The 20896-nt window shown below is 25.1% G+C and overlaps 4 protein-coding genes across 4 annotated transcripts; 1 reads left to right on the top strand and 3 right to left on the bottom strand.

Annotated features, from left to right (window-relative positions):
* Positions 1-4054: 4054 nt before the first annotated feature.
* On the top strand, positions 4055-4745 carry OCT59_011994 (uncharacterized protein; the record flags this gene model as incomplete). The annotated part of the gene is made up of 3 exons (XM_066134156.1): positions 4055-4201; positions 4312-4444; positions 4618-4745. 3 exons carry the CDS (start codon positions 4055-4057, stop codon positions 4743-4745), a joined length of 408 nt encoding a protein of 135 aa, XP_065989446.1.
* A 2250-nt stretch (positions 4746-6995) lies between these two features.
* On the bottom strand, positions 6996-7925 carry OCT59_011993 (uncharacterized protein; the record flags this gene model as incomplete). The annotated part of the gene is made up of 1 exon (XM_025324016.1): positions 6996-7925. One exon carries the CDS (start codon positions 7923-7925, stop codon positions 6996-6998), a length of 930 nt encoding a protein of 309 aa, XP_025188458.1.
* A 3073-nt stretch (positions 7926-10998) lies between these two features.
* OCT59_011992 (uncharacterized protein) lies at positions 10999-14099 on the bottom strand (the record flags this gene model as incomplete). The annotated part of the gene is made up of 8 exons (XM_025323366.2): positions 10999-11694; positions 11798-11905; positions 11995-12084; positions 12150-12279; positions 12361-12695; positions 12789-13157; positions 13239-13322; positions 13665-14099. 8 exons carry the CDS (start codon positions 14097-14099, stop codon positions 10999-11001), a joined length of 2247 nt encoding a protein of 748 aa, XP_025188457.1.
* Positions 14100-19427: 5328 nt separating this feature from the next.
* OCT59_011991 (uncharacterized protein) lies at positions 19428-19655 on the bottom strand (the record flags this gene model as incomplete). Its single annotated transcript, XM_066134154.1, has 1 exon — positions 19428-19655. The coding sequence occupies one exon, from the start codon at positions 19653-19655 to the stop codon at positions 19428-19430; it is 228 nt and encodes a 75-aa protein (XP_065989445.1).
* Between the last annotated feature and the right edge of the window lie 1241 nt (positions 19656-20896).

Genomic DNA, 20896 nt, shown 5'->3' with positions numbered 1-20896 from the left:
TTTTTGTATGATCACTAGATGCGTGTGTATTCATTTTTTCACATTTTTTCTTAAAATTAAATAAAACTGAATTAAACCAGATAGTTCTGGTTCTAAAACTGAACTGAGAGCTGAACTGAATTTTTGATCAGTTTCAGATTAGTTTCTAGTTTAAACTGGAATCATTTGGAACTCTAATTTATACTATCTACAAATGAAAATTTAAAAAGAATTTATTAAATAAAGATCTATTATAAAATCTATTGGCTTTATTAAAATAATACATTTTACCAGAACAGGGGGTTAGAGTTCTGCAACCTGAACTGACAGATCAGGTAATCTGACAGGTTGACCCAAAATATTCAGGTTAGGTCATCATATTCATGACTAAGGTTAATTGTCTAAACCTCTTCAAAATCTTACGATTAGTTTCGTTAAAATTTTACTACTGTATAGATTTATTATAGTTTCGGCAGAATTTTAGCAATTTCAGCATTTATAATAAGGCTACTCCAATTTAATAGTTTGTTTAACATACCCCACCCCCCTCATTTTTGAAAATTTTTTAAAAATAAACAAACATATATTATATCACGTGATTTATAACAATATCACCGATCTGTCAATATTTAAAAGAATTTCTTTGAATCTTCCAGATCTATGTCTTCATAATAAAAATAAATAAAAAAAAATTTCTTATTTCTAGTGGTATAATTAATAATAGTAATATACATAAACTTATCAATTGCACTATCTGTAATAAACCAAGATGTATTTTTAGTAAAATTGCAGAGTGATAAAGAAAAAACTAATTTAAAAATTTTATTAAATAATGTGATTTATATTTGTGGATCTCCTATAGCTCCTGAAATACAATCTTTATGAAAAAGTTTCACTGGTAAAAAAATGATTTATCCTACACATATCTTACACATATTGGGTACTCAAAATGTAGAAAATCATACACAAATAATACACATATCATACACATATCGGTACTTAATATATATATCATACATATATCAGGCACTGATAGGTATACTATATATATAAGTACCCGATATGTGTATGATATGTGTATTATTTGTGTATGATTTTCTACATTTTGAGTACCCGATATATGTAAGATATGTGTAGGATATGTGTAGGATAGACCATTTTTTTACCAGTGTTTATGTTAGACAAAAAATCTATTGTAGTAGTCCAATTGAAGCTGTATATTATTCATGTTATCATTTAAAAACAGAAATTATTTGTTTTTATCATGGGGAAAAAAATGAGTTATTAGAGCCAGATGATAGCTTGAAGAAAAATTTACTACTATATATTTATTTTGCCAAACTAAAGGTTATTAATTTATATGTTTATTTTTAAATATTTACTTAATTTGACTCCTTTCTCCCCCTCAATTTTTATATAAAGTTAGAATGTTAAACAAACTATTAAATTGGAACAGCCTAAGTTTTGGCAGTTTCGTCTTTCTCCAAAGTTTCACCAGTTTTTTAATATAACTTTAATATAGTTTCAGCAGAATTTCGCACGTAAACACCATCTTGCCTAAACCCCTAGGTTTCGGCAAGCAATATTATTCATGACCTGACATGAGTCAGGTCAGTGCTAGTCGATACCTGATCCAACCTGTTGATGTGACATATATTTAAGTCAAATAAATTAAAAAATGCTGAAACTAATAATGATTCTGGCATTTTTACATGTAAAATCAAAAAGAAAAATACCAGAACTAATAATTCTAGCATTTTTATATGTACAATTGAAAAAAACGCTAAAACTATCAGTTTTGGTATTTTTACATGTAAAATCAAAAAAGAAAAATGCTGGAATTAATGATTCTGGAGTTTTTACATGTAAAATCAAAAAATGCCAAAACTATTAGTTTTGGCATTTTTACATGTAAAGTCAAAAAAAATGCTGAAACTATTAGTTTTGACGTTTTTACATGTAAAATTATAAAGAAAAATGCCAGAACTAATGATTCCAGCATTTTTATATGCAAAATCAAAAAGAAAAATGCTAGAACTAATGATTCCAGTGGTTTTACATGTAAAATCAAAAAAAAATTCTGAAACTATCAGTTTTGGTATTTTTACATGTAAAATCAAAAGGAAAAATGCCGAAATAAATAGTTTTGGTGTTTTATATATAAAAACAAAAAGTAAAAAATGTTACAAACTGTTTTTTTACAATATTTAATAATAAAATTTCAGGTAACCCAAATTATTCAAAGTGGCGTGAATACTTTTAGATCAAATGGGTTGGATCAGATCAGAACGGTTTAACCGATCTGACCTGACCTGAAAAAATTTTGGTTCAGATTAACCAGATAATCTGATTTAATCCAACTTGTGCAAAGCTCTACAGGAAGTCATTTAAAGCTAGATTCAATCACATGACTTGTAAAAATTTATTTTTTATAAATAAAACTTTTTGCCAATATATAAAACTTTCAAGTTATATATATATATACTAATATAGTATGTGTATTTTAGCCTGTTGTAGGATCCCGCTTACTTATAATAAAGGTTACCGTAGAAAATTGGCCCTTTACTAATAGTTTTTACCTTACTTTTTTCTTAAATTCTATTGGTTAATTAGCTAAAAAGGAAAAATCATATGATGTAACGTAAAATTTATTTATAGTAGTATTTCAAAAATTTTATATATGATTTTCGCAGATGCGAGTGACTTGTAAAAATTTATTTTTTATAAATAAAACTTTTGCCAATATATAAAACTTTCAAGTTATATATATATATACTAATATAGTATGTGTATTTTAGCGTTGTAGGATCCCGCTTACTTATGGTTCAGTAGAAAATTGGCCCTTTACTAATAGTTTTTACCTTACTTTTTCTTAAATTATTGGTTAATTAGCTAAAAAGGAAAAATCATAACAATGTAACATAAAATTTCCTTTTATAGTAGTATTTGCAAAAAATTTTATATATGATTTTTACCTTAGATCTGAAGGTGACCTATCTTATAAGTAAGCGGGATCCTCTTGTTGTACAAGTTTACTTAATGCATAATATAGGATTTTAAACACTGTTTTTGACTTATTTGAATTTTTTCATTTTCGTCATTCATTTTTAAATATAATCAGCAAAAATTATTCATTCATATGTAAAGTCAAAAATAGTGTTAAAAATCAGCTTTTTTATCATTAAGTAAATTTGTAAAGCAAGACAAAATACACTTATTTTATAACTTTCATATTTACATTAATCTTAGTTCATAAAAAAATGGCTTATTTATAAAATGTCAAGTCATATAATCGAATTCAGCTTTAGATAACCTTCAGAATAGGCGGTCATAAAAATTGATTATTTTTGAAAACAAAAAAAGAAAAAAGACTAAACATCATTACAAATTGGAAATAAAAAAAGTAATAAAATGAAAATATTTTTCAAAAGATGGTTAAAAAAAATAGAAGACAATAAAAATAAAATAAAAAAAACAGCCAAAGAAATCTAGTACTAAAATAGTCATTCTAATAGAACTTAAGAGTATTATAATGTTAAGATGAAAAAAGAAAAGGATGGATAACTTTATTTATGAAAAAGGTAAAGGTAAAAGTAGAAATAGTAAATTAGTTATAGTATAAAAATAGATTAAATTATATAAACCTTAGATTAATTTTAATAAATAAGTTTAAATATTTATTTCTATTTCTGATAGGTTAATTAATGCTTTTTTGGCAGCTTTAGTGATTTATGTTATGTGATCATATGACTGGATTTCAAATACTTTTAATTTCAGTTTTTTTAAAATATTTTTTATTTTTTTAATAATCATTAGTATATTGTACAATAATATATTGAGCAATATGTATACCAATGGTAGTTAATAAATTTCAATTAGTTAAGTATATAAAACAGATACCAATTTGATAATTTCTTAGTATGGGCCGTTGCAAAAAGATTGATACCTCACCCAAAAAGGAAATAATCTACACTAAGATAAATACTGTGCGACCAAAACAAGGTGGGCTGAAAAAAAAATATATATTAAAATGACTTCGAATAAACATTTTTTACTAACATTATTTTACTTTACCATGGATATTTCCTCTACAAAAGGGAGTGGTGCACCATTAACCGACAATAAAAAGTTGATGGTTATTAAGGTTTACAATTATTTTTCGGGGGCTAACTCTAAAAAGGAGGATCATCAGAAGGTCACACTACGCAAGCATGTTGCTGAGGTGTTGGGCATAGGGGAATGTACAGTTGGGCGGGTGGTATCAGACTGGAAGAGTCGTGGTGACAATACTTTTACACCACATAAAACTCTCCAACTTCGAATACAAAAAAGCAAGAAATTATTGATTGGTTACATGCACATGATATTGCTTTTTCTGATGAATTAAGAAAACCAGAACTTTTGGAGCTAGTTCGAATGAACAAAGAAAAGGTCCCATTTGCTTGCGTTAAAATTGCAGAAGCAAGTATTTAACACGGGGAAGTTAATTTTACCCTTCCTTACCATTGCGAACTGCAACCTATTGAAGTTGTTTGGTCGTTGGTGAAGGGTGAAGTTGCACGTTCAGTCCACATCCAAACCTTTTATCTGTTAAATAAATACTACTAAATGCATTTAAAGAAAAAATTTCTTCAAAAGTTATTGTAGGACTTTGGAGGAGAGCAATTAAAAATACTAAGGAATATTTTGAGTCTGACGAAAACATACAATTTACCGATGATGAATTTGATGCTTATAGTAGTTTCGATGATGATCACGTGATTTAACGTAATATTTATATCAAATCTTTCCCAATATATACTGATAATATTTATTAAATAAAAAAAGAAAATTACATAATAAAATTTTTTTTATCGATGCAATATCTGAGGTATCAATCTTTTTGCAACGGCCCATATTGAAATAGTGTTATCCTGTCAATGATTAAAACTGACTGAAAAACTTTAATGCTTTAACAGGTTAACTGGAGTTTAACTTAATAGGAGAGTCTTAAGTTGATCACAAATAATCACGTAAAAATAATGTTGGATGTTCAGTTTTAAAGAAAATAGGTTTTATTAAAATAATATAAAATATTAAATACGATAAAAAAAAATATAGATAATCTCTTTGTTGCGAAATTAACTATCCTGAATTATACTACTGGAAATAATACTCTTTTCATATAACTCGAAAACTACAATACAATTCTTAACTCACTAACTGACTACTCCTTCTACTTAGTAAAATCCTATTACTATTTATAATAAAATAAAAATTAAGAATATTTGATAAAATAAATAAAACAAATATAATAAATAAATAAAATAAAATAACTAAAATAAATAAATAAGATAAAATAAATATATCAAATAAATAAAATATAACAAATAAAATTAATAAAATAAATAAATCAAATATATCAAATTTATTAGATTTATCAGATTTATCAAATAAATCAAGAAAATCAAGAGATCTATGAAATAATCTACAAAATTGATCTTACATAAAATTACTGCGCCACATCTTTATTTTAACAATAGAAACCATTTTTTTATTACACAATAAAATTTCTACACCAAGTGAATGTAAATTAATCCAACCCTTTAAGAATTGAATAGAAGTCATTCTACCTAATATTTTACTCTAAATTTTAGATATGATCAGATGACATACTAATTATACCATAACCATAAAAATAAGAATTTTTTTTTTTTTCTGTAATGCATTTGATAGTTTATTAAATAATCAAGTGATAAAATTAAAATACACATATTGTGAAATAACCTAATCTAGCTATCTAATATTATTAACTACTAAACTATTTGTCATACTAAAGAGTACCCTACATATGTACTGTTAGGTAAAATTTTTGCTCAAAAGGTATAGTTCATTTAAAAATGGCCATTCTTAGCATAAATGCCCCTCTTCTTCACAAGGCATTCGCAGGACGCACTACATTACGAAAAGAAAAAAAAAAATGATATGTTAAGAATTTGAAAAAAGAAATATTCCAACCAGATCGCTCCTCCTACAAGTATCCAAAGAAATCGTAGTCCAGTCATCCTCTCTAATCAAGTCATAGGATCTGAGGCACGCACACTTAGGCTAAGATTGGCCAGCTGTAAAGGAAGAAAACTAAGTACAGTAACTTCAGAAAACGTATAGGAGGCCCATTTACAGTTGTATAGTAAAATGTAGTATTCGTCATGTAATCTAATATCAGATGTCCTGACATACAGCACATAAAATTAGAATCAGACACTGATATCCTTCACAAAACCAATATACCATTAAACTATTTAATGTAAACTATATCTACAAATATGAAAATAATAATAAATACATAACTATAAAAACTAAAATGTAAAATAAAACACAAAAAAATATAGAAAAATGAAAAAATAAAGGATAAAAATAAGAATTGAATAATATAATAAAAAAATCTATGTTAAAAAAAAAAAAATGTTTATTATAAAAATTTTGTTTATCAAAATGACTATCTATATGATAATTCTGATCATCTAAATGTAAATAATTTGAAGTAATAAGGATGATCCAGTATAGAATAAAATAATCATCCAATTTTTGACATTAAAAATACTTGATATACTATTTGTCATTATATTAATGATTATTTGTTATATATTTTATGAGAAAGAGTATTACACAATAAAATTTTTAATTATTATGATATTAATTTTTAAAAATATCATATAATAAATCAGATTCAATTTTTTTTGTTAACTTTGTTAACTGCAGTAATTATTGCTTTTCTCTACCTGTTCCCATATCTAATCTCTTAATCTATGAAATAAATTAGTGAATAAATTAATTCCAATAAAGATTAAATATTCTCTATTTTCAAAAAGATCTATAATTAGATCTGTATATTTCTGAAATTTGCTTTTAATTTGTGGAGCTACTAAGTGAATATTACCTTCACTTTCTGCACAATTGCACATGATATAATAATCGGTCATTTGTTTAGTTTCATCACTAATTTTTTCATAGTTAAAATCATATACATGTTTACATCATTTACAAGGTTTAATTTTAGCAATTATTAATATAGATTGCCGGTCTGTTATATTTTGAAAATTATCTGTGAAATCTACTGAGTCTGCTATTCTCAAATAGTGGTAGCTGATGTAATTACTATTATCTATATTTACTTTAGAATGGAAGTTCTGTGTTTGTACTAATGATTTTTCTAAAGAAATAGCCACACAATTGATTTTTTTAGCAGATACAGAAAATTGATGAAACGTAGCTTGATCAGTTAAATTTTGTTTATTACGAAATGGAAAATATGAAAATTCACGATCAACATATATTTGAGGTGCTTTGATAATTCTCTGTATATTAAAAAATCGGCTGTATTCAGAATATACACCTGGGCTAGTTGTAATATCTAATAATTTTTGTTGATTATCAGAAATTATACAGATCACTTTTGGCCATAAAGGACATTCTAACGGTAAAAAACTGCCAATTGACTCTTTTATGGAATTTATGATTTTACATAAATTTACTTCTTTTCCAATCATGGAATTACAAATTTTCCATCGAATTAATTTACTTAATAAACATCTGGAAGTGGAAGAAAATTGCGAATAAAGGAATTCTAATAAACCAGCATCTATGAAATCTTTCAACATAAATTCAAGATTAAGGCTTTTGCATCGATCAGCAAATCCAATTATATTGGTTTCCATGACACGTCTTATGCCTAAATACTGCGATATAAACAGTATTTCAGCATAGACTTGCTGAGACTCTTTAAATGTCATAGTGGAAGGTCCTGTTACTATGAAATTGTCAATTCCTTGAAGTGCTAAGAAAACATTTTTTTGTATTTTTGATAAATTGTTAAAATCACTTGCTGTACTTCTCCGAAAGGCAATCTGTTGTTGTTTAAAAGCTGATATAAGATGATCTAGTTGGAAAGTTGATAAAGTATTCATATTATTTGCTTTAAAAAAAAAATTTTCAACTCTGTTTTCTTGCAAGCTAAAACAAACAATTTAATAACTGATAAGGTCCAATTCATGGTAATTAAATAATCTATTCTTTAATTCTTTAACTAGAGGGTCACTCAATGATACCTAAATTGTCAGCATAAATGAAGTGATGTAAGTACAGTTAATAGCGCCATGATATCCACAGTTCCCTGTGAAATAACTAATATATTCATCACCCGTGATTAATGATTAAAAAATATATATATACATTTATTTATTTATTTATTTACTTTTTATAGCTTATTTGGTATAAAAATACTTAATACTTATAATTGCAATAATGTAAATTCCAAGTAAATTGGTAAATAATTTGAGGTACGAATTTCAAATGATATCCTGGTATTACATAATATTGGTATTTTCCTAGTGAATTAAACTCCTCGACATGTAGTTTCACGAGTGATCAATTAGTAGACGGGAAATATATTCTTTTATTTTTGTTATAATTGATGATATTTTATATAATAATAAAAAATAATATAGAGTGCTCTTCTAATTACCATGGCTGAACAGCAGGTCAATTACTAGCTCATGTCATTCCAGTCCGACTGAATCTCCAATTAAAAAATTTGTACCGTTTTGAAATAGCCCGTATAAAATAATCTTGAATTGTGCGACACGTGATTTGCCTGCGGCTCTGCGCTTGAGCTATTCCATAAAAAGCAATTCTAAGCGAACGGCTCAGGAATTGGTCGATAAAGAAGTTCGAAAACAGTTCCCGACTCAGTTAACGATGATTTACTTCGGAAGAAAAAAAGAAGTGGTACTGAGCTATTTAATGACATCGGCGAGCATATGATTCAAAGGGGTTAAATCATTTTCCGCATTATCATCAAGGACGATCACATTTTTGAAACATTTTTTTGATTTATTTTATTTATTTTATTTCAGATGTTTCAGATATAACTTTTTATTATTACAATAATTTTTGAAACGCGAGATGCATACAAACAATATTAGTAATAATGATTTCCGAGATTTTCTTTAAAAAAAAAATTTTAGTTCATTCCGAAATAATAATTATTAATTTCTAAGTTTCTAATCACACAAAATTTGTTTCGGTAATAACATTCGGAAAATCAATTACAATATGATTTTGATTTTCTATGAACATAATAATATTATTTAATATTGTACATTCGTTGTTATCACCACAAAAACTACTAAAATAAGTATTATTCATTTCATGAGGAGTTGGGAAATGGGAATAATAGGGTTTTTTCCCGAAGGAAAAAAAACCTTAATTCTCCCCTTCCCATGAAGTAAATGGGTAATCCCTGGAGCCTGTCACTCATTAAATATTAACAATTATTTTAAACTTAAATTAGCAATTTTCCGGATATCTATATGAGGCCGGGAAATAAGTAAACAAAGATTCCCGGTCATTTATAAACTCAGCTAATCACTCGCAATTTTTAAAATTAGTATGAAGGTGATCATGAGCACAGTGCGACAGAAGATTATATATTTTATATGACAATTTAATAGCTACTTCAAATTAAGGTAAAATAATTATCCATATCTGATATCCATCCAGGTTACGGTACATTTCGCCGAAAGCCATTTCGCCGAAAGGACGTTTCGCCGAAAAATAGGGCCAACATTATGCAGAATTATAAATAACTCAGGCAAGAGATTATTTTTCGGCGAAATGGCTTTCGGTGAAATGTCCCGATACCGATATCCATTATCAGTCCATACGAATTATCTATACGCAAATTATCTATTCTCAAATTGTATAAACCATAAACCGCGTAAAATAAACTCTTATACAATATAATAACTTTTTGTCGGTCAATTAAAACTGATATAGATTTTTTATATATGTCTTATATATATATATATTTTATTTATTATTTTGATATTTGTTATATTTAATAATTTTGTTATATTTAATTCTTATGTTTAAAATGTTTGAAAAAAAAAGGTAAAATAAAATAAAATAATAAATTCTTTGGGAAAAAAAAAAATTATATACTGTATATTGTAAATATATTCGATCTTTTATTAATTTTATTTTTTTTTGATCGAAATTTCCAGAATTATTTCTTTTTATCTAATCTAAAAAAAAAAAGTTGTATATATAAAATTTTCTTTAAAATTTTTCTAAAAAAGATAAATCATAAAATAATAAATGAATAATGATATATATAATAAGGGTAGTATAATGAGGTTAAAATAATAATACTAATTTTTCCTTCTAAAGGGAGAAAGAAAAAAAAAGCTTATGGATATAAATGATATAAATAACTTAGGTATAAATTAATAACTGTATATCAATATCATAAATTATATATAAAAAAAATACTTAAAAAAAAAAAATGAAAGTAATAATATATGTTATAAAAATAATCATAAAAATAAATAATTATATATATAATATATATATAAATATAAATATAAAAATGTTGAAAAAAAAATATAGTGAAAAAAGTTGAATTGAAATTATTATTATAATATTTTTCTTTTCTATATATTTACAAAGAAAAAAAAAAGATTATACTTTCTTTTTTCTTTTTTCTTTCATTTTCTTCGCAAAGAATTTTATTTCACAAAAAACGAAAGTACTTAATTTTTTAGTGCAAAAGAAAATATGTTTAATTGTGAGTGTGGAATAATAATGTGATTAATAGAATTATTATACAAAAAAAATGAAATGGAATTTTTTCTATGAAAGCATTTCTAAAATGTAAAAAAATTTTTTTTAAAAAAAAAAAAAAATTTTTTTTAGTGTGAAATTTACAAAAAAGAAACTACACTTTTGTGACCCATAATTAAGACCAACCCAAACTATAATATGTAAACACAGAGACCCAAACAAATTACAAAATAATATGCAACAATTTTTTTTTTAAAAAAAAGGTAGCAAAAAATGAATTAAACGAAACAAAGACCTGCATGAATTTCACTTATTCCTATTGCTACCCTTTTTTTATCCTAATATAAAAAAAGTCTTTTTTTTTTGAATGAATGAATGAAAATCGTGTAGGGATGAGAATCTTAATTTCTTAAGTTCTTAAGTAGGGAATACGGATGTATAATTTCCTCTACGATCTAATACGGATGAAGATGAATTATTGCTTCCACTTCCACCATATTGATCTTCATCCATGAATTGTGATGATAACCTTGAATTTTGATAATAATGATTTCGATATTTCATATTGTTATCACCCAACATCATGGTATGACGCTTAGAATAATGGTGATGTTGATCTAATTCATATTCGCTAATATCATCAGACGGAATAGTTTGTATTGTGTTTGAACATGAAATTCCACTAAATATAACATCATTATATTCATAATCTTCCCGTTCAAAACCGGGTAAAGTTATAGAAGATCGACTTCCATGAGAGGGTATGCCAGCAAGTGAACTAGTTATGCTTCTTCTACTTAGTTCGGATCTAAATTGTGACGATGATGGAGATCTTGTAGGTAATCTTTCTGAGAATGAATAACCAATAAAATATTGTTGTACGCCACTATCTAAATCTTGTTTTGGTATTGACAATTTTGGTGTCATGCTAACGAACGTATCATCGAAATTTTGAAGATCCGTTTCATGATCAATTGTTGGGATATAAGTAGGACGTGTACGTTTATGATAAACATCATCCCAATTAACATATTCAAAATACATATGTCCTCTGATTTCCATAGTTCCTGAAGGTCCGCATCCAAGACGAAGAGTTGGATCACGTTGTAATAACTTTATATGAAATAAAAATGAAGATAAATTAATAAAAGTTATTTATAATAGGTTAAATTTTAGTCAGTTAAATTTTAGACAATGATTTTTGTACTCTACTCACACCACGTAACAAATCCATGGCTTCAAACATCATATCCTCTGGAAATGCAAGCTTATCTTCTAATACACGTCGATACATTTTGTTTTGATCTGAATCCCAGTATGGCGTCTATATAAGAATTTTCAACATTCAAAATTAATTATATAAAAAACTTTATAACTTTTATCAGCATATTGACATATTGAATCAACACTTACGACTCCGGTCATCATCTCATAAAGCAAAGTTCCGAGGCTCCACCAATCAACTGGATAACTATATTCTTCACCTCGTATTATTTCTGGTGCCTATATTAAAAAAAAAAACTTTAGATATTTCCTTATGTCCCCATATTGTAAAGTTAAATACTTACCAAATATTCGGCTGTTCCACAGAACGTATTTGTTTTTTGCCAATTTGGTCTGAATTGTTTTGATAGACCAAAATCTGTGAGAACAATATGTCCATCTCGTCCGATAAGAATATTTTCAGGTTTAAGATCACTTTAATAAAGGTAACACATATCACGTGAGCATACGATATAACATATAACGAAACAAAAATTCATATGAATTTTTACATACCGGTATACTATTCCTAAACGATGTAATTCTTCTATCCCTAAAATAATTTCAGTGGCATAAAATAGACATCTTGCATCATCAAACTTGTGCCACTTTGCCAATTGAGTTGCGATGTCACCTCCAGGATAATAATCCAATACAAGGAAAAGTTGATTAATATCCTGATACGCTTCGCGTAATCTGATCAAAAACGGATGTGATATGGTTGAAATTGAAGCGAGAATATCTCTCTCTGTTTTAGTGTGTTCAACTTCATGACGAAACACAACCCATTCCTTAGAAATAGCCTTGAGTGCGTATAATTTGTTGGAATGCCTTTCTCGGGATAGAAATACCTAAAAAAAAAAAGAAAAGAAAAAAGATGATTTGTTATTAATGTCTACAATTTTCATTACACATAATTTCTTAAAGTAGGTTTATTTATTTACCTTGCCCATACATCCTTTACCTAGAACTTTTATTAAATCGTAATCTTCGATTGTCGCTTTATGATAAGGTTGATATGATTGTGTTGTTCGTAAAACTTTTGATTTTGATCTGCTCAATGCCAATGAATTTTCAGATTTCATTGAAGGATCCTTCCATTTTAAATTATCCTTTTCATTTTTTACACTTAGAAAATCTCTAAGTACGGCCGAAGACTTTAATTTAATGTCAGATAAGACTTTTCTTAGATAACTTTCAAGTTTTTCCGCGGTAGATTTACGAAAAAAGAATTGTTTGGGTAAGAGAAAAGCTCGTCGACGATCACTCAATGAAGGTAAAGTTGGACGAAATTTAGGAAATTCTTGTCGGAGCTAACATTATAAAAAAAAAAGTAAGAATCCAAAGTTGTAACCAAAATAATAATAATAATAATAATAATAATATATAATAACCTGTTGATCGAATTCAATAAAATCAGTTATTTGTCTTGTGATACTCAAGATTTGATGTTTATCTTCAATCGTTATTAGGAAAACCTATAATAATATAATAATTATCACATTAAAAAATATGATTAAAAATTAACAAATAAATAATAAAGAATTTGATTCGTTCTCGAATAAATTATATCCCGAAAGATTATCATTATGCATATAATAAATTTTGTTTTATTATGATAATGAGAAATCACGTGATAAAAAATCTAGTCGATTATAATAACATAATTAGCAACAAACATTAGTGTAACGTTCAGTTGCGTTACCCCCTCACTTCCCAATCAATCCACATTGGAAAAAAAAATAAACCCTTATTCGTCGTTTATAGTTTATTATAATAAATCTTTTATTGGTGTGATATAATAATAATACAATACTTACTGTTGGAGTATTAGATTTTGACTTCTTACGTGTAGTTGGATTTGAACTTTTACTGCTGTTACTTATATTACTAAAACTTAGTATAAATTTTTTGCTTTCCTTTTTTCGTAGAGAAGGTGACACGAGACTTGTATCTGTTGAGGTAACAGTAACAGTACTTTCAGTTGTTGCAGTAGTAGGAATAGAACTAGTTTGTTGTTTTGTCTGTTCCTGAACAGCTATTCTCAAATTTTCTTGATCAGTTACAGTAAAAGGAAATTCTATTCTACTATTTCTACTTGACAAACTATTTGTAAAAAGGTGAGAAAAAACATTTCCTACAACAACACTTCCACGTCGACTTGCTCCAGAATTTTGAAATATTCTTCGCGGTTTTGGAAATGAAACAGCCTTAGTTGACCAAGGAGGACCAAATTTGTAAGTAGAACGCGTCATTTTTTTCGTTCCAAGTAATGAATATTTGATTTATGAAAAATTTAAAAGGAAGGTTATTTTTTTTTTGTTTTGTTTCTCTTTTTTGTACGAGAAACAAAACGAAAAAAAAAAAATTATCTAATGATAAAAAGATGTTTGGGTAATGATGATGAACCAACTTTCAAATTGAAAGGTTGGAATGATTAATAAATTTTTTTTTTTTTTTTGAATACGACTGGCTGATGAGGAATATATATAAAATTTATAAGTATACAGGTTTTATGACAAGTATCGTGACAAAAAAGGCTGAATAACGATAACCGTATTGATGTTTATAGTAACAGGTCATGCAGCGGGGATGGGAATTATTAAAAATATAAAGATTTCTTTTTTAAGACAATTAAAAAAAAAATAAAATAAAAATTTGTTCGGATAAATAAAATAATAAAAAATAAATAAATAAATATTATTATTAAGATATTTGATTAAAAAATTTAAAAGAAACAATTTTATTTGTCTCTATTAATAGAAAAAAATAACGTGATTTTACTTACGTGTTTGGGATTGAAGGAAAATTAAATTTGTGCAGGAAAAAAATTTTTTTTTTCTTTCCTTTCGAAAAAAAAAAAAAATTAAGTGCTTGCAGAAATTTTTCTTGATCGAAAAAAGAAATTTCTTTTCTTAAAAATAATAGAATTCTTTTTTTTTTTTCGGTTAAAAGATTTAAGATTTATGATAAGGAAAAAAAAAATAAATAAATAAAATAAAATAAAATAAATTTTTTTTTTGCTTATCGTTTAAGAATAGAGAAATTATTAATGATTATTTTTCACGTTAAAATAATTTTTTTTTTAAAAAAAAAAATAAATAAATAAATAAATAAAATAAGTTATGTTTTTTTCTTTTAAAATAATAATAATTTTTTTTTTTAAGGGACAAAGTTTTTTTTTTTAAAAAAAAACGAAAGTTGAGTATTTAAATAATTTAATTTTGTGAAACGAAAAAAGAAGAATAAAATCTTATTTTTTTTTAAGGTTAAATAAAGATTTTTTAATTAAGTTTGTGAAAGTATCTAGATTAAAAAGATTAAAGTAATATAATATAAAAAAAAAAAAAGAAAAAAAAATTTTTTTTTGGGAAAATAATTTTGGGAAATTTTTTTTGTTGATAGTTCGGATAATTAAAATTTTGAACAAAATATAACGAAACCAAACCGAACCACAACAAATAAGTATTTCGGGGACAGATTATATAGATTAATGTGTGGTATAAAATAAGTCTAAAAGATATTCAAATAAATAATGCACAAAGATTTCTATGAATAATATATAAATGATAAAGGGATTAAAGGATTAGAATGAAATAAATATTTATAATGAATGAAAATAAAAAAAAAAAATAAATAAATGTAATATAATTACTTGATGACAAAAAAATTTGTGTATCGATTCACGCGTTGTGAATCTTTTTTTTTTTTCTTCTAGTATTAATTATTGTTATAATTTAATAAATAAATAGAGGTCACGTAATTTGTTCTTTTCCCGGGTTTTCTTTTTGCCAAGGAAGTTTAAAAGTGAGAAACCTAACTTAACTATACGAAAGGATTTTTTATTTTATTAAATAATTTAAAAGGGAAGAGAAATTTAAGAAATTTATTTTTTTTTAAAAAAAAATATTTTTTTTTCTTTGTAAGCTCTTTATATATTAATGGTGTTATTTAAATAGTTTTTTTTATACATGTAAATGATGACAAAAGGGACAAATACAAACGGTGTGCTTATGAAATATTCCGGTTTAAATAAATTTCTTTTGTTTGTTTCGAATAGTTAAATATATATTTATTCAAAAGGTTCGAGACGTTCGGGATAGTTTATTCATTATTAATTAGTATATATATATATATATAATAATAAAGAATAATTTTAAAATGTATATATTTATGTATATATTTATTGTATTTTATGCAAGAAGGGATGAAATAATAATCTAATAATGGGATAAATAATAATATTATTATACAAGTATTTTATTATACAAAAATAAACTCAGTAATTGATGAACTCGAGAGGAACGAATTGAAATGATTATTAAAATTAATAAAATGTGGAACGAGAAAAAAAAAGCGAAGAAATCAGAAGAAGAATTCAAAATGATTTGCATGTCTATAAAAAAAAAAAAAAAAAATAATAAAGAATTTGCATGCATGAAAAAAAAAAATAATATATAATGAACGATTTATTTATATCATCTAACATAACAGGTGATTGCTATTTATACATAAATAATTTGACTGTATGTAGCAATCGTACAACATTACTATTAAGAAGCTGGACCGGAGTAAGAACAATGGAGGATGGAAATAGGCTAAGGTTAAAGATGACGATAGGATAAAGTGTTATTTGTGATCCCTTATTAAAAAAAGTTGAGCATCCTTGATTAGGTTAGAGTAACAAAGTTTACCCTTGTAATATACAATAATTTGTTTAAGTAGTATGATATGATACACAAATAAACATTAACAACATATTATAAACACATTGAAAAACAAGTAACAAACAAGTTTTTGTTTTTTTTCGCGATGATGTGACTGGACTAAGCCAAAATTCCAATTTAAACCCATGTTATGTAACACAAATAAATTTTGGCGTAAAAGAAAGAAAATATTGGTTTAAATTTTTTTAAATTCCGTTTCGTTTTCAACCCCCTTTGAAATTCAGCAAGCAAAAGCATTATGAATAAAAATTACGCTGCGTGCGTTTCTAATTAACCGTAATCATTTCCATTTTACTTTAATTCTATCACATGTCGTGAGCAAGGTATTTGTTTTTTTTTTGTATGATTCTCCGGGAAATTTTAATTCAAATTGTAGTCTTTGGTCAACTTTATTTCTCTTTTCTGTTTTAAGAATAATTGATATACCTAATTAGATTAAAGTGACAACATTTTACATATTAATGCAATTACACAACAGATTTCAATACCAGGGTATCAAAGGGTAACACACGCGGTGTAACAGCCATTTTTTTTTTGCGTAACATACAATTTAATTTTTTTATGAAAGACGCGTTATGATCAAATTTATCTATATTATCAGATTAATTTCATACTATATTCAAATTTTATATGTACATATGGAAATTGATAAGAGTGACAAATTTATATCCATTTTCTCATTCAAAAAGAAAGAAACGAAAAGAAAGAAAAAAAAAATTTTTTTTTGTCCTCTCTCTTTAAATAATGATCTTTTTTTTCCTTGCATTATTTTGCAGATAAATAAAAATGACATGTGTTGTTTTACAATTATACATTCTGATTGGTTTAATCAATTAAAAATAAAAAAGATAACACAAAAAAGCAATTATCATAATATTTTTTTTTTTTAGATCGTAAAAGATCGTAAAAAACGATTAAAAAAAAATTGTTTTTTTTTTATGACAAATTTTTTTAAAACAATATTGATAAATTTGGTAAATATGTAAAAATTTTTTTGACAGGAAATAATACAGGAATAATTGTTTTATTTTGTTATAATCTAAATTTGGTCAAGTTTTTTCTCGCGACAGTTTCTCTAATTGTTAAATTTGGGGAACATTTATACATTTTTATATATCATACAAATATTTATACAAATTTTTATGTTCCTCAGTTAAAAATAATGTTTGTTTTGATCGGTACAACCATGCTTTCAAATATGAGGATACACAGAATCATTAAAGAAATTGGATGTACTAAAAAATAACAAGCAATTATTTACGTCAATCATAAAAAGTTTTTTTTGAAAAAAAAAAAAATATTTCGGTTTCGAAAATTGCGGGATAGTCCCGCATATGCAAGTGTCTGATCAAATCACAATGCGGTAATTAGTAAGGGTCTATGCGAATTATTCGTTTAGTGTGTGTAACATAAATAATGAATTTTTAAACGGGGGGAGATTATAATATTATAATATTGTCATATTATTATAATATATTATATATGGATATATATTTGTATATGCTGTACAGAATAATATAACTGAATATATATACTATATATACTATATATATTGTACATAATTATATAATTTATATATACAACTATATATATAACTATCATATATATATAAATATATATTATATTTTTATATTATTCGAAACGTTATCCCCCGTGTCTGATGACAATCTTGCGTATTTTACGTTATCATTATGCTTAGATTCGGCATTTTAAATTAATTTACCTTTTTCAATTTTTCATGAAAAAGTAAAGATGTAAAGATACAAATCTTACATCGTGTTCCGTTAAAAAAGAGATTATTGCTGTGAATTATCATTTGTTAAATGTACTAATGTAGGTTTCATTTCGGCGGGTATGCCTTGTATAAGGATATAAGGCTGTAATGAATGTATGTACATGATGAGCCCAAACATTTGAAAGTATTACCACCATGAATTTTTTTTTTTCTTTTATAAAAAGTGGTTAGTTTTTTATGCAATGGTAAATTGAAAGGTACATCATTATTTTCTAAAATAAATTTTAGGTTTACACGTATGATCAAAGTCGGGAATTTTGGGATTATTGTCAAGTTTTAGGATTATTGTCACTTGATAAATCTGGTAAAACTATAAGAATGAAGTGTGTACTATATTATAATAAAGATAAACTGGGATGAACACGCTACAACCAACATCCCTATTCATTTATTCTGTATGCTCATGTATTAAGAAAGGTTAAAACTGACCAATAATATTAATTATAATGAGAACGATGATATTTTATTGGTAAAAATTGAACGATTATTTAAAAAAGTATTAAAATATTATTAAAACTTTAAATTTAATTGATAAGTAATGAAAGGCATATTATACAGCCGAAATAGCCGACACTAAACACATTTTAATATATTTTATGATATCATTTATTATTATCTATTTCGAGGCCATTCAATTTGTTTGTTGCATGCATAACATACATAACATTCATACATAAACATAACATAACATACCAATACATATCATACATATTACTTACTTAAAATACATCAATAACTTCGATTTACCGCAGTTTTCCACCTTTCAAGTTTTTTTTTTTGAAACAATTTTAACCTAAAAATCTTTCTATTGTGTTAAATATGCATTTAAGAGACGCCTCTTGTTAACTATATTTTATTTAAAGAAAAAAAAAATTTTTTTTTTCATTTTTTCACCAAAAAGAAATAATGTTTTATTTTTGTGCTTTTTTTTAACAAAAATCAGTGCTTGGTTTACCAAATAAATTTGAACCTAGTTTTGTATCAGTTGTATCTGTAAGTATGGTATAATAATACATTACATTTAATTTATGCTAAATTCAATGTTCAATGATATCTTATCATCATTTTCGATTGGTAATATTAATTATCTTTTTACCAATTTCGACAAAAAATCCTCCTAAAGCTGCTAAAGGTAAAAGTTTTTTATTCGGATTATCTGGAATTTCTGGAGATGTGAATGGTTCGAGAGTTGGATGTTCTTGATCATCATTATTATCATTATTGTTATTATTGTTATTGTTATTATTTGATGTTGTTTGATCTATGTCGTTTGAATTTTTAGATGTCATTATATAATTGAATTATAATTGAATTATAATCGAATTATAATCGAATTATTAATGAATTATAATGAGACAAGGAGAAGAAAAAAAAAGGAGGCTATGTAGTTTTGAATTAATTAAAATAGAAGACGAGTGGGGTATCGTTTAGAAAAAAAAAAATTATTATTATAATTATTTAAAAGTCTAAAAATAAATAAATAAAATAAATTTTAAATTTAAAGTTTTTTTTTTTATGATATAGATAGATAGATATAGATATACTTACAAAATAGATATTTTATCACTGCACATTAAAGTGAAATCATACATAAAATAGGTTAATTATTAGTAAGAATATATATAGTTAGTAAATAAAAGTATATTTAGAGTATATAAGGTATAAAAGTATATTTTGAAAGTATATTTAGTAGTATATAGTATATATTGAAAAAGTATATTTAGTAGTATATAGTATATTTTTGAAAGTATATTTAGTAGTATTAGTAGTATAAAGTAAGTGTATATTTAGTATTTTTAAAATGTATATTTTAAGCATGTGGAATTAAAAATAAAGTTAAATTTCCTATTTCCCACAAAAAAATTTTTTTTCTGCGAAAAAAAAAAATTTTTTTTTTCTTTGTTTCTTTGGTAAATGGAAAAGATTTTTTTTTTTCCCTAAAAAAAATAAATTTTTATTTATAAATAAAAAAAAAAAAAATTTACCTTATATTATTATTACCATAAATAAAATCATTTTCATATTTGGTAAATTTTTGGAAAAATGGGAAAAAAATTTTTTCTCTAATTTTGACGCCCAAAAATAAAAATAAAAATAAAATCATTTATATCATTTTATATCATTTATACGTTATTATTGTTTCATCAACACGTTGTAATTCTGATTGTTATTTATTTTTAAAAACGCGATGAACGAAAAAAATAATAATAATAATAATAAGCCCTCTTTTTTAATGAAAACGCTAAATTAGTATTAAAATAAAAAAAAAATCCCCAAAAAAAAAATGATTTTTAATTTTAGCCAATTAAAGGTAATCATTTATAACAAAAAATATTTACTAAATTCTTAGCCTGCTTTAAAAATTCTTGATGAGACCTGCTTCCTGCTTTATGATATAATCGAATCAAGTATCGTTCGTCACTATCTCGTGGATCAATAAAATTAAACATCGAAATATTTAAAGAAAGTAAAGTAAATAATAAAAATAAAATAAATAAAATAAAATAATTTTTTTTTTAAAAAAAAAAAA

Source organism: Rhizophagus irregularis, chromosome 2, assembly GCF_026210795.1.
Source record: "Rhizophagus irregularis chromosome 2, complete sequence".
NCBI lineage: Eukaryota > Fungi > Glomeromycota > Glomeromycetes > Glomerales > Glomeraceae > Rhizophagus > Rhizophagus irregularis.
This window is presented reverse-complemented; position numbering and strand designations above follow the sequence as displayed.